Genomic DNA, 15318 nt, shown 5'->3' with positions numbered 1-15318 from the left:
CCCATCACACTGCAATACATGTGACACACACAGCGTTTTATGGTAAACAAAGCAGGGAATTGCTTACAACACAGACATACAATTGTAAATATCAACACAGCGATGCCATAGTAACATAACACAGCTATGGAAACAGCAGGATTCTTTTTTGTTGTTGTTAATCTGCCTCTATTGTCTGCATTCATTGACTTGTAGGCCTACAATCTGACACAATTATGATTGGCATGTTGGCAAAATACACTCTGCCCTCATGACACCTATGACCTCCAGCTAGCAACCAGAATCAGAAGTATTGCTGAATTCTTTGCCGAAGTATTTCTGTCTAGACTCTGTGTGAGAAACCTTCAATCAAAACAAACCCAGGCACGTTCTCTTTGACTTGAGTGTGCAAGAAGGTTCCATATATTGCTTCCAACCGGCAATACTTGTATTTGGCAATGCTCATCTAGCTCCTACATGTATATACACCTGTAGGTGAAGATCGTAAAAGGGACAGCAGAAACCTGAAAACCAAAATGCCTGGGAATGAGGCTATCAGCTAGAATGCTATGATAATGTACATTCAAATGCAACGTCATTTCTCATGAGGACATCCACATGCTACAATAATGGGACAATATTGACTTAATGAAATAATTTTTTCTTTGCAATTAATTGAAGAGAATATAATTGCACAGGCAATCCCATAGCACCTCATATCTTTAATAATTTAAGTTAAAATTGATAATACATTTCATTATTTCTTAAGGTACAATATTAGTAATGTGAACTTCGAATTATGTTTTTCTGAAGTGATTTGGGAATGTGCAACTTGTGCACAGGAGACATTTTGCATCAACAACACACCATTGTCCTCAGTATCTGATAAGAGAAACAGGATGATGAGGAATTAAAATAACTCAAATTCTTTTCCTCATTCATACCACATTAAGACCAAAAATATAACAACAGTATATTACAGAACTAGGAAGAGATACACATATTTAGGGCATGTTTTTGAAATGTTAATGTGTTTATTTTTCACTCATTCATATTGACACCATTGACCTTTCCCACTGAAAGCATTGAGGCATGATGCATACTCAAAGCAAGGTAATTGCTTTTGCCTAATGGCTGGTACCGTTGTATTGATAAACATGCATCATTGACACAGGAAAAAAAAAAAATGCAAAGAATGAGTGGTAAGGAAGTCAGGCATGCCATGGGATAAGATTATAAAATTTGTCTATAAATATCATGCAACCACTGACAATTTTAATCTGTGGTCTTTACCCTGCCAACTCAAATTCAAATACAGACACTGGTCACATTTCCATAACATATTTGTATGATTTACTCCACATCACTGAATCAAATGATATGATCAGTTTCTAATAGAAAGAAGCATGTGGTAAACAAGAGGATTCAGTTCAGAAACATACTCAGAGTCCACCCCCCCCCCCCCCCCCCGCCTCCTTCTCCCATATAGACGAAAAGTAGACGCTGCAAGTTGCAATGCACTTGTCACATGCTCATTCATACCACGCTGGGAGTAGAGTGGATTGTTACCAAGGCGATCAATCTTGGTGAAAGATTTGTGTGTGTTTTCGTGTGTGTATGTATAAGTGCATTAGGTATATTCTCATTGTAAAAACTTGGAAATTCAGTCGTGATCAGGGTCATAGCTTCTTTTTTTTTTAATTCATACACTGTAGTTCTCACTGTAAAATGAATTCAAAACTTGAGTCGCAATTATTTGCGGAGAGCTGACCTGTGCATGTACATGACTAATGGTATGTTTACTACATCATACAATGGCAATTCATTTAACCATGGCATGCTACAGCTGGTAAAAAAAAAAAAAACAACAACAACAACAACAACAAGGAAACCAAAAAAAAAAAAAAGAGAACAATATACTTTTGAAAATTTGTTTGGTTGCCGTTCACTGTATGACTTCTCATCTATTTGCGAAAATTTGCACAAATTATTGCCATTTAGATCGTGACCAAAATCTTGCAAAACAACACGTTATTTCTGTTCATGTGATCATGACTGCAACCTGAAATAAGTTATTTTGAATGCAATGAAATCAAAAACTTATGTGTGTGCCTAGAAATGGGCTGGGTGAGGGAAACACACTGTAAAAGCTTTTATTTTCACAAGGGTTTAATTTTCATGATTTTTTTCAAATCACTGTTGCACCTCAAAAAACACACAAAAATATCACGAATGGCCAGTCATTAGTGTGCTTTCAATGGCCTCACTGTAGTGTCAAATTGCGAAAACAAAATTTTGCAAAATATTTGTGACCTCCTCATTTGCAAAATATCTGTTTGTGAAAATAACTGCCTTTACAGCACTGAACAGGACCAAACTCCATCCTTTGACTACAAAGAGCACCAATTTGTGTTTTGCTTTTTAATAAATAGCATCAAGTTTGCTGTGAGACCAAAGGTCTTCTCTTGATCTTCAAGGGTGCTGTTTCATAAAAGACTTTACTAGAGGCTAGTGGCAGTAATTATTGACTGCTCCTCCTGTAGCTGCATGGAGGACACCTTAATAATGACTGGCTGTTGCCATGGTGATTGCTACCATTGTAAATCATGCATTACATGCAGCCATTTGCGAGATGATGCTGAGAAGCAGATGGGTAATCACAAGACCTCGAAAAATGTTTTTGTTTTGGCAATTTTTTTTTAAAGCAATGCATTCAAGACATGATGACTCCTGTCATGAGCATGTTGTATAACAGTTATGCATTTCTTGAATGCTCACATAACTCATTAACCAAATATCATATAGCTGATATTTCACACAACAAGCAGGATGTGTGCTAGATACTGCGCAACTGTGGTTCTATAAATAGAATTTAAAAAACAAAAAAAAAAAAAAAAAACGACAAGATCATGAGTTCTGCGAGGATGTAAAACCAAAGATCAATCCACTCCTACTCTGGCTCAGTTTATTAGTTTTTGCGCGCCAAATAATGAATAAAGTAGTTGATGTTTGACCTCATCTCGAAGAAATGTCAATATTCTACCATTCCAGAATTATTTACTCAGAGCGAGGCATATCGACGCAGGGGAGGGTAGTGGCCTGTGGGATGTGGTCCAAGGACATTTTCACTATTCACATTATTTTGTGACCAAAATTTATTAGCAAATAAAAGGACAATAATTATCATCATCTGTATCTCACAGATTGGAAATGAAAAAAAAAAAAGTATCTAGCAGCGGGTTATATATTAACTATATGTATATCATATGGGATAAACCTACAAAAATCCCCCAAAGAAACCACAATTGTTGACCACAAGAAATGTAGGTATATATGCTTTACAGATATCTTGTTAGATAAGAAGGCTATTCATTTCTGAGAACTTTTCCATTCAATGTAATAAAAGTTGACATTTCAACAATCAAAATCACTTTTTATTATTATTATTTTTTTTTACCCCAATCACAGAAAACTGAATGTATTCCCTGGGTTACAGCACACTGTATAAAGTTTGAAAGATCAAATACATACAGTGATGTTTCTGAAGTTTGGCCCACCAGTAGTAAACTGGAAGATATGAAGGTGCATATGTTCAATTAAAAACTACAAGCTTATCAAAGTTTGAAAGATTACAAACATTGTAATAATGTAACTAATAATGCAAGCGCCTGAATGGTCATTCCCCTGGTGTTCTCTAATTTCTTCCTCCTGTCTTGGCTCCAGTGACTACCTCTCTTTAAAAAATATCAACAAAACCTAAAAAGCCTCCACATCTGCTAAGAAATGCAAATATTGTTCCTTTAAACCAACTCCGACCGTGCACCTGTCATCTGCTGTATCAAACAGTGTCAAGTAATTGGAATACATAGTGACAGTCCAGTTGAAGATCAAAGTCGAGATCAGAAAATGTCTGTAAGACAAAAGCTACATCAATTGGACTCTGAATTCAAGCACAGAGCACACTTGGGTCTCTCAAAATGGTGTCTCTAATGAACCTCAATTGTCAGACCTGCAACTCTTTGAGGGCCTTTTTTTTTTTGAGATAAAGTTAGCATACAAGGAGACGTAAACAAGGAGAGGTAAAGTCTACTTTTATTCATAACTCAGTACATTGCACCTTTGAGAAAAAAAAAAGGGTCATGCCAAACATGACATCGATTGAGATAAGGATAATCTTTAAAATCTCATGGAGGGAAATGATCACAAAGTACAAGCTTAGTAAGATAAAAGAAGGCAACTTGATTGGGTTATCTCTGTTTTAACACTACATTTACTTTTCTCAGCCACAAGGATGGGAAGTAATATAATGCATCAGTTATAGAACACTGTTTTTGTTCAGGGGCCTGAAATAAGTAGTTACTATGGTGGTTGCTATGACAAAACCTAACATAGAAAAGTTAGCTTTATTTGCACTCTGTTACAAGGCCACTTAACTGTTTCTGTGTCAGGGACTTCAGGCAATGTGTACAATGCTACAGGGTTTTCAGCTGCAAATTGGCAATCAAAGCATACAACAGGTTAAATGTTTCATATGCCACTAAGAGAACCTGATGAGGTTCAAAGGAATGTCATATTTTCAAGGATACAAAAATCACTTTACATGGAGATAAAGTTAACACATTTTGCTTATGTTTCCTGATCTATTTGTGGGTCAAAGTTATTTCATCTATATGTGGGGGACTATATATACAAGTACAAGCAGATATCGTGTCTACAGTATGTGTTGATTCAGTGCCATAATTTGACATATGAAAATGTGGCAAGAATACTCTCCAGAATTATACTACTTCAAGTGCAAAAAGCATCTGAGACAGTGTCAAAGCTTCTAAATCTATCTTTCCAAAAATTGGAGTTGTGCTGCAGTATCCATAATGACTTAAAATACTGTAAAACATGATATATTCGCGGCATGAATTTTTCGTGAATTGGAGCCGACGGCCTTTTTTGCGGCATGAAATTTTCGCGAACTGCCACTGGCATTCAGTGCATATAGTGTAGAAACGAACTTTCGCGTGCATTTTAATTTCGCGAATCTCCGCGCTCGCGAAATTCGCGAAATTAAAATGCACGCGAGCATTCCTCGTTTTACAGTATCCAAGCACACTGCCGCAAGTGATGTATAATAGAAAGGAGACTTCATTGTGTGGACATTATCTCTACGTGTGTGGAAAAACAGGCAACTGGTATTTGACAATTCATAATGCACAGCATCAATGGTGAGGTTAACACATTTATAATCACTGAGTGAACAGTTGTTAACACTGCGTATATGGAGCGCTGTCCTTTGATGTTTGTAGGGGTCAGACGTGCCTTTATCATAATATCACATGACCTTGGAGGTCACTGCACTATCACTGGACAGAGAGATCAAGTTTATGGATGCACAAAGGCACAATGTGCAGTACAGATAGGGCAGCAACAGAGCCTATGGACAAATGGGCAATTTACCTGTTTGCGATAGAATGTCCACTGTTATTTCTTATGTTTGAACAGCAAACAGCTGTTACATGGCCCCTGACATAAGAGTTTGTAGTGCATACACGCCTGATTTCAATTTCGGTGCTAGTACAATGTACTGACACTGGTGTTACTTCCAAACAGGTGTGTTAAATCAAGCTCAAACACCAATATGGTAGAATTGACGCAAACAATACCTATCATAACTATCGATCCTTATTAGATGCTGGTGGGGTTGTGGGGAAAAAAAAAATATCTTCTTACCAAAGCACATAGTGGAGCGTCGTTCAGCACACAACATTCAATACTACATGTAGGTCTACACATCGGCTACCGAAACTACATCCAAATTTTGAGGTTACTCTGCATGCTGACGCTGACTAATTTCAAGTCCATGATAATTATTGGTGTCCTAGCATTGAGATATCACCAATACACGTACCAGCAACGAAACTGAAATCTTACAGTGTGAATTTGGCATGATAAGTGGTGGAAAGTGTGAATGTGTGAACACCTTGCATGAAGAGGTTACCTCATTATGTATCCTTCGTCGTTATGACTTGGATCGCTTGATTGTACCAAGACAGGACATGGAAGCTAGCTCCCACTTTTAATACCGACCCTTAAAGGACAAGTCCACCTTCACATACATATGGATTGAGTGAATGCAACAATATTAGTAGAACACATCAGTGAAAGTTTGGGGAAAATTTGACAATCCGTTCAGAAGTTATGAATTTTTAAAGCATCTGCCCAATCGCTGCAGAACGAGGAGACTACTGCAGTATATGATGTCACATGCATACAACGGTATAAGGAAAATAAAAAGAGAATTTCACAAAACTTTGGTTTTTTTTTAATAAAGTGCACATTTCTTCAACTCGTTACTGACATATGTTAAGGGAAATATTATTCCCCTTGCCTTCTGAAAGAGAGAAGTCGAGTGTTCTTTTGTTATGCGAGAAAAGTGAAAATATGTTGAATTTTCTTTATACTTTCTTTATATCGTTGTACTCATGTGACATCACAGGCTATAGTAGTCTTCTTATCCAGCCGTGACTGAGTAGAAACTTCAAAAATTCATAACTTTTGAACGGATTGTCCGATTTTCCTCAAACTCTCAGTGATGTGCTCTACTAATATTGCTGCATTCACTCAACCCACATGTCTATGAAGGTGAACTTGTCCTTTAATACTGGCAGCCAGAGCTGTAACTCAAATACACTACTCTTACAATTACGCATGCCAGCATCGATACCTAGGTATTGCGTTTAATTTGATTTGGTTGCTTTAGTACAATATTTCAAACTGTCAGGATGTTACAAAGGAAGGGCCTATAGGATCCTATGTACTTTTAACTTGCACACATAAACTGTGCACCTTTCTAACAGTCTGTCTTTTTATCTGTGAATTTTCATGATTAATTTCCACCAGCTATGTGTGTAAGGATCAAATCAGCATACTTCGCATATAAACATCATATTAAGCTCACCAAAAACAAACATTACTATTACTTTCATTTTTTTTACAGTTATTTTTATTCTCAATATTATGTATCATATATTTCTCAATATTATATATCATTATTACCACTGTTGATATTATTTTATTATTATCATGGTTATTATTATCATTATTGGTATTTATTAGCATCTTAAAATCATAAAGGCATGTGTATGCAAAGCTTGCTTCAATTTCAGCCTTGCAGAATAAGAAAACACACACACACATTATACAAGAATAATGGGGGGAAAAAAATCACCGATGAGGAAGTAATATAACAAGGTTTTGAATGACTCTTAAGACTGTCTTCTGCATTATGCACACAACATTAGAGTACAAACGATTGTAGCTCCATGCAGTAATAATCTCCTCACCTTTCTTTCACTTTCGTGAGTGTGTTAATGGATCTTTGGAGTCATGGCTACAATGTAATAATGGCAAACATTAATGGACTATCCCCCCTCTCCCCCCCCCCCCCCCAAGAGCCATTAGAACAGATATTCAAAATTCTTTCCTCCATGTGAAGTCCTTTGGGTACCTTGGGACAGAAAATGACTGAGGCTTCATAAGAGGAGATTTGTGGATACTTTTGCATGTTGAAGCTAATGCATACATATGGTAGGAAAAGAATTTTGGGGAGAATGTATAGATATGTGTATAACACAATTATGAATGCACAGTACTTACAGGGTTGTTTTGGGTTGTTGTTGTTGGGTTTTTTTTTTTTTTGGGGGGGGGGGTGGGGGGTTACCATAAAACTGTGCATTTTCTAATTTATGTGCTCATATAAAAGCAACTATCATCAATAAGATATGATTTAGGCAAGGATAATTTTGGTGTTACATCCAAGTCTCTCTAACACAATACAGAGGAGTATGAGCGGTTGCTACTTACATGTCCACATACCACTGCGTCCTGGGTCGTGGCATCGTCCTCAGTGCTGCATCCCTGTCGAAACAAAGAGAAAACACCAAAATTGGAAAGGTCAGCATGCAATCATTCATCGACCATTCTAGATAAAAGGAAAGAAAAAGAATCAAAACATCAAGGTCAGATAAGATGTAAATCACACCCTTGTATCTCTTATTTTAATGTCTAAAAATAAACAGAGACAAGTCTCCCCAGATTCTCCACTGATCCTGTCGCTTATTCTTTTCCTACCTGAAGAAGTGGAGAGGCATCCTTATTGCCAGTGCTGAAGAAATGCCCGCAACAACAATAACAAAAACCAGGCTGTCACTTTTTCTTTTCCTACCTGAAGAAGTGGAAAGGCATCCTTATTGCCAGTGCTGAAGAAATGCCCGCAACAACAACAATAACAACCAAAACAATGCTGTCACTTTTTCTTTACCTACCTGAGGAAGTGGAAAGGCATCTTTACTTCCAGTGCTGAAGAAATGCCTGCAACACAAAGCAATGATGTCACTTTTCTTTTTCCACCTGAAGAAGTGGAAATAAGGCATCCTTACTTCCAGTCCTGAAGAAATGTCAGCAATGAAAAACCAAGCATCTCTCTCCCTCCTCTCACTCTATAATGGAAGCCAAAATGATGCTATCTGCCATATACTAGTACTGCACCCCTATTTAAAACCAAAAGAGACTATATCCCAAACACTATGCAGCGCATGCAGCCGAATACAGCGCTATTTCTAATTAATTCCACAAATTTCTACCTAGACTGCTACTCACGACGAACACAACCTTCATCATGGCCGCCCATTAAGATACCAAACAACGCAATAATGCAGAGCCCCTTCTTCATCTCCCATCCCCTTCTACGCTTGCCCCAGTTTCATTAATCTCTGAGCAGATACTTGAAGAAGAGTGCATCTCGTATGCGGATGATGGATTGCCACCACTAATCCTCTGTTCATTGCAGTGGTGTCTACTGCTGGTCCTGCCATCCGTAAATGAAATCCTAATTGCCACCACGAACATGTAGCGACAGCTACTTGGACGAGGACCCATTTAAACTCCTAAACTACAGCAAGCTAATCACAGCACGCTATTAAGGCTAATACTCTGCATTGCAAATTTTTATCTGACTGCCATGCTGGCATGGACAGATAGTAGAGATGTTCAATCAAGACTGCACCAGTCTTGAATGAAGACTATCCTGACTGGAGCACAATCAACTCAACATCAACAATGCTTGACTGTTTGACTTATTATCAATACATGTCAATTCAGTCTTAGATTATGGCCATGTTGAAGTAAGACTATCCAGAGTAAAGCTCACTGACCCCAAATTCCAATGATTTTGGTTCTTCATCCATTAATATTTTCAATTCAATATATCTCTAATATGGGTCATTCCATCGGGTTGGGGCAAAAATTGTGACATCAGAGTCCAAAAATAGAAGTGTGATAAATGAATTGTTTTGTTTATTCCAAGTTTTGTGGGACAATTCTTCAACTAAATCCACTCAAGGCTTCATAATACTGTCCTTCATATTTGAGTAAACTGAGAAACAAGATTTGACAAAATACCACCATTACATGGACATCATTTATCATCCTTGCTAAGGCTATACTTGCTTACCTTCAAAATAAAAGGAGTTGATCTCAATCACTCCTAAGAAACTTTCTACTAACAAAATTGTTAATCACTTTGTTCCACATTTTTCAACATGGTGCAAGTATTTTGACAGATAGAGCATCAATAAATGGAACATGAGACTCCTTGTGTATAGCAGTACCATGTTCTGTGTTGTTCTTTTTTCTCACCAAGCAAAGAAATTCAATTTATGATGGAATGTAGAACTAGGTATTGAAGAGAAATCATGCCTAATCAGAATGCAATAATTCTCATTATAAATACTTGACCACTTTTTCTGGACTGACCTTCCATTTTTTATGTTACCACCATTACACGGACATCATGTCTCTGTAACAGAGGTATAATTGGGAGCGTTATAACTAAATGTCCATCAAGGGTCATTACATACCAAATTTCACTTTTTGCCACAGGAGCATTTAATACTACTACTGTTGTACTAGCAGAAAAACACCTTAAATGTCAAATTCTTTGGATGGAAATAAAAGGACTAAATATTAAAGTTGAAACGAGAATGTAAGAAATTATTTACAAGTGATTTTCAAAATCATACTAATCCTGTTCAAGTTTCCACTTCAGTTTGTCTTTTGAATCATGTCTTTTTCTGTGTAAATACAAAAAGACTGTTAAATCTTATCATTTCTAAATCTTTGATTACTTTAAAATGTCCATATCTCTTTTAAGACATTACCTTAAAATGTGCATGCATCTGTTACATGGACATAATGTCCCCGAAATGGTGGTACAATGGCACAGAACTAACACTCTGATAATGGTATAAAACTTGTGATACTTGAAATGATATCAAATGTACACATGTGTATGGCAAGTTGCATCCTGGTGAGAAAAAAAAAATGGATGAATGCATGGCCAAATGTTTATTTTTTGGCACAACGTGTGCATCCCCCTTTTTTTCTATAAAACTGCAAACATTTAGATTTTATGACTTTGTCCGAGCAGTAGATGTGTACAACTATTACTTTATTCTCATTCACATAACTTTTTCTTGACCTGGTAAATGAAGGAGAGTAAGAACACATAATGTTTGAGTACTCAATGATTGGTGTTTGACAAAAATAACTTATTCAACTTATTTTGATTTTTATTACTGTTACATGGATATCATGTCCCTGTAATAGTCATATCGAATGGTATTACATTACTGAATTTTGATAGTTGTCCAGTATCAACCACCTGATGCAAACTCAATATAAACTCAAGCAAAGGTATACATCACATCCAGGCAAGCTTCTAAAATGTGTAGCAATGAACAGGTAATAGTTTGTCTTCCATACACAATTATAACTCTGAGACCTTTGATGCATTACCGAAGAGATGTACGAAAAAATGTACTGTACTAGTTTATTTCTCCTTAAAACTACAAGTATGTCAAGACATGGCATTACGACAGCACATGGTCGATACGTTCCAAAAATACTGTAGCTTGTTGAATTTGATTTTCCTCACTTACATGGACACACAATAGAATTGAATGTTAATTGCAGTATAATGATGTCATCCCTGAACTTATTAGTGGATAAAACATTAAATGTGAACATGCAAAAAATACTTGGTAAGCACAAATAGTTGTTAAAATGAATACATATATTTAAAATCTATATATATTGCATCAAAAATTAACATTGAAAATAATCTCACATGCTTTTGCTTTTTCATATTATAACAAATACCCACTCCAAACAAATAGAAGATAAATTTCAAGGATAGTGAACTCACTGAAAAAAAAAATAATAATATGTGCTGACAGGCTGATCAACATTCTTCACGAAGAAGTTGTGACTCCATCAACTTTCAGCACTCATCATTCTTCATTTGTTGTTTTTTTATCACTAAAATTGTATTTCATATCAATTAATTTGTTTGGAGAGGGTGTAGTTTGGGGAAGGTTACCAAAATTATTGACAGATAAATCTAGCTCTTGTTCGGTGGCTTCATGCAAAATGTACTGTCGGCAATAAAGTCAGATCCACTCCTGACCGCAAAGTTAACGAGAGGCTACCAAGCAAGAGGAACATTGATTGGTCTACCAGAATTATAGCTAAAAATGAATTGGACTGTGGTCATGCATCATTATGCACAAAGTAATACTTTTATCCTGACACAAATCCCACAACCAGAACTGATGTTTCACAGGACATAGAGAGACTACCTGATCTAGTGCCAGTAGACTACCTGATCGTAGTCGGTTTCTGAGGATTCAGTCCATACTAACTTAACATATTTTGGTGGAAAAAATATGCTTAATTGCAAATGAAACATGTTGGCTAACAATCAAAACCTGTCTGTACAGAATTCTAGTAATAAAGATATCACTTTCTTTGAGGCCTTTATAGCAACTCTGGAATAAAACGGGCAATGTCTCACTTACAGTTTTCACTTACATGAAAAGAGGTATGTGGGACTGTTATAAGAGATTCTGGACTGTTGGGGATAATTTTTTAAACTTAAAAACACTTTCTCCATTATAATATGTTGACACATTTTCATGATAGGTTAAATTGATGTCATGAAACAAGTACCAATATATATCGCCTCATTTATGTCACTTTAAAAAGGAGAACTTCTTGGAAATCCAATCCACCATTACAGGGACCAAGGAGCTATTAGCTCCTTGCAGGGACATTGCTGGAAGATCAGCCACTGCAGGGCTTCAGAAGGCACAATATCAGATTGATTTATGTGCACATGGTTTTCAGCTTACCTCCCATCCTCCTGATACTGCAAGGTCTCTTCTCCAGTCTCTCTTTTTTTGTGCATGCCATGAAATGTGATCCACCGTTACAAAATCAGCCAGGACATCGCTCAAAACACCGGTGACCCTCCATTAGTTTACATAACATAGACCTATGTTTTCAAAGCTGATCTTTTGATGAAAAGTTGCCTACCACCTGCCCTTTATTTCTGACACATAACCATGGAAAGGATAATTTATGAATGCAAGTAATCTACCACAATACCACCGTTACCAAAAAAGTTCAACTAGGACATCGCATGTAACGGTGGTATGCCTGTGGTTGAGGAATGATTTATGACCTGAAGTCACTTTTCATTTGCTATCCTATTACTGTTTTGCTGATAAACAATTGTTGCTTTATCAATTGTGACCATCAGATTCTGACTTTGTTTATCTGTCAATCAGATATTTTCAACTGAAAACAACATTTTTAGATGTCACACTTGGTACCCAAAAAAAGAGCATGGACATCATCACTAAAAGACACACCGGCACCAACTCTTGTGATTCAACATTTTCATTTCTTCGTCAAGTAATCACCAACACAATTACCTTCCCACAAAACCACATTGCAACATCAAATACCTAATGAAATTTTCAGGATAAAGCGAGCAATTCCTTAGGAACACAAAAAAGTGCTGTTGCCCCAACCCCGTGGAATGACCCATATACGTACAACATCAGCCTTGACTAAAGACTATCCTTAACTAACGGAAGTACATCACCCCACTGTACAGGCTGGATGAATCAAAAAGGTGGGCATGTGAGAGAAGACACTTATTTCTCCACTGATGCATCTATTCTGTGAGCTTTAGGCAAAACAGTGAGAGGAAATATGATCCACTGCCTGGAAGCTAGGCTAGGTAAATCTATTCTTAGTTGCTTCTCTTATAACACACCTTACAGGGCCTGCAGACCCCAGCAAACAAGACTAATCCCACCACTCAATGTTACTTCTCCATCCTCAAAAGTTATACACACATATCATCATGTGAATGCATTCATGACCACTTGACTCTTTGGTATAAATCAACAAAGTTTCATGCTTAAAATGATTGTTGAGAGGAGAAGGAGGAAGTATTCAGTCATAAAATCAAGATGTTTAACCACAAAGGCTGCCATGATATTTGGTGGCAAACAATTTCTTGACACACACCTTCGTACACAAAAGGAGTATATCTTTGGGAAACCCCCTAACAGCATAAAAAAAAGGTAGAGTAAATCTTTTCATCTTTCTTCCTACACAAAAAAAAAAAAAAATGGAAGATGAATTACACAAGCAAGTACGACTTGACATGAGAGCTGGTAAAAGTTATTCAAAAATACTGAGACAATGGAACCATAAATTGCATGGAAAACTTACTACTACAGCAAATTTGAGACATTACAATAAAGGTTGATGAACAACTGTGAAAAAAAAAGCCACATAAACATTGGGGAATAATTGTATACAATGGCGCGCAATTTTGATTGATTAGTTTCGCATGAAAGTTTGCTGTCACAAACTTCAGAGAAAACCCTCAGTGCAGAAAGCTCAGGATTTGGGTCATGTGACTTCCACTTGATGTTCGGATCACTCTTCAAATGTTTACCAATGCCGTTTTAAAACGCCATTCAAAGGGCGTTTTGAAACACATTTGAGACCTTGATCACCTTTCTGCAAATACAAGTAGATATATGCAATGCTGTTTTGAAAATGCATTTATATCTCAAGGTCAACTCCCAACTGTTTCCGGTTGTGTTTTCTACCCATTATTTGTGTGTGAATGATAAGGGGTGTTTGGAGGTACGCATTTGACCTTTACTTCCCATGTTAAATGGCACATAGCAGCTGCGCAGTGACAACACTTGAATTGCAACTGTACATGGTTAAATCACACCTCCCTGGTTAAATAAACAAGGCATCCCAAGAACGGCATTTCAAACCCCATTGAAATGTGTTTTGAAATGTGATTCTCTCTCGTTAGTTAGATAAATGCAGCCAAAACTCCCCCATCCACCACCATTACCGTATCTCCCTTTGAAAATATGGACAGGTGAGATGATCTGACGTTGACCTGCTTTCATTCATTGTGTTGGACTTGCCTGTCAGTCTGCTGTGGTAGCTTAATGGATGACAGACTAACGATTTACCACAGGAGGAATGATTTAAAACACAACTGGTGTGCTCCCTGCGCAATGCAATGCCTGATTTACATGGCATCCAATTCCGATCTCCCAAGCTCTTGAATTGGTCCTGGCATGGACCTAGTAGGTCCATGGTCCTGGGCAGGACTCAGAGAGCCACAGACCAGACTGTGATGGTCTATGCATGCATCTGTGTCAAGTTTGACTGACTTTCTTTGGGGTTGGATGCTGAACAAGAACGTCGTAAAAGAGGAGTGATTTAACAGTGTCTGAGTGACTTATAAAAATAACAATTACCAGATGCAGCAGTGTTTTCAGACACAGCATACTTTGCACAGAATCAAGGGTCTTCATGCGGAATTGAAACACTCATCTTTGTGATTTTATGACTATCTTGGATCTGCTTCATGAAACTAGAGATATCACTGGCAGCGTTTATCACCATTCCAATGTTTGAAACACATTTCAATACGCACAATCAAAATGCATTTGCAAACGACTTTTGGATCGCGTGTCTTGAGTTGTAGCATTTGTTAACGCTATCGTGAGTCCACTGGGAGGTCTTGTCACTGCATAGTTCCATTCCGCAGTTTGACCCGAGGAGCGGAGATGTGTAAGTGGCAGCAGTGTTGGCGGGGGCAAGTCAAAGATATAAATGCGTTTCAAAACGACTTTGTGTTTATCAACTCTACAGAAAAGCATTTCTGGCTCAAACACGTTCGCACTTGCAATTTTTTTTGCCACATCAGGAACACATTTGTAACCCCATAATCAAAATAGTTTTGCATATCGACTGCCCAAAACTCGCTGAAAATTGTTTGGAAATCTTGATTCTGCACCAGAAGTGAGTTGATAAATGCAGCTCCCTTTGTCGTTTGTACACGCATAATCAAGGGTCCTAACGATGAAACTAAAATCTGAAACTCCTCTTTGTAATTTG

At 37.3% G+C, this 15318-nt stretch overlaps 1 protein-coding gene across 1 annotated transcript in view; it reads right to left on the bottom strand.

Moving 5' to 3' along the window:
• The window catches only part of LOC140246236 (uncharacterized), a 263015-nt gene that overhangs the window by 136071 nt on the left and 111626 nt on the right, over positions 1-15318 (bottom strand). The window contains exon 2 of the mRNA XM_072325692.1: positions 7834-7887. Coding sequence (XP_072181793.1) covers positions 7834-7887 — 54 coding nt within the window. The remainder of the gene's footprint in view (positions 1-7833; positions 7888-15318) is intronic.

The sequence above is a fragment of the Diadema setosum genome, chromosome 2 (genome assembly GCF_964275005.1).
Source record: "Diadema setosum chromosome 2, eeDiaSeto1, whole genome shotgun sequence".
Taxonomy (NCBI): Eukaryota; Metazoa; Echinodermata; class Echinoidea; order Diadematoida; family Diadematidae; genus Diadema; species Diadema setosum.
The sequence above is the reverse complement of the archived record's forward strand: the minus strand, read 5'-3'. Positions and strand labels throughout refer to the sequence as shown.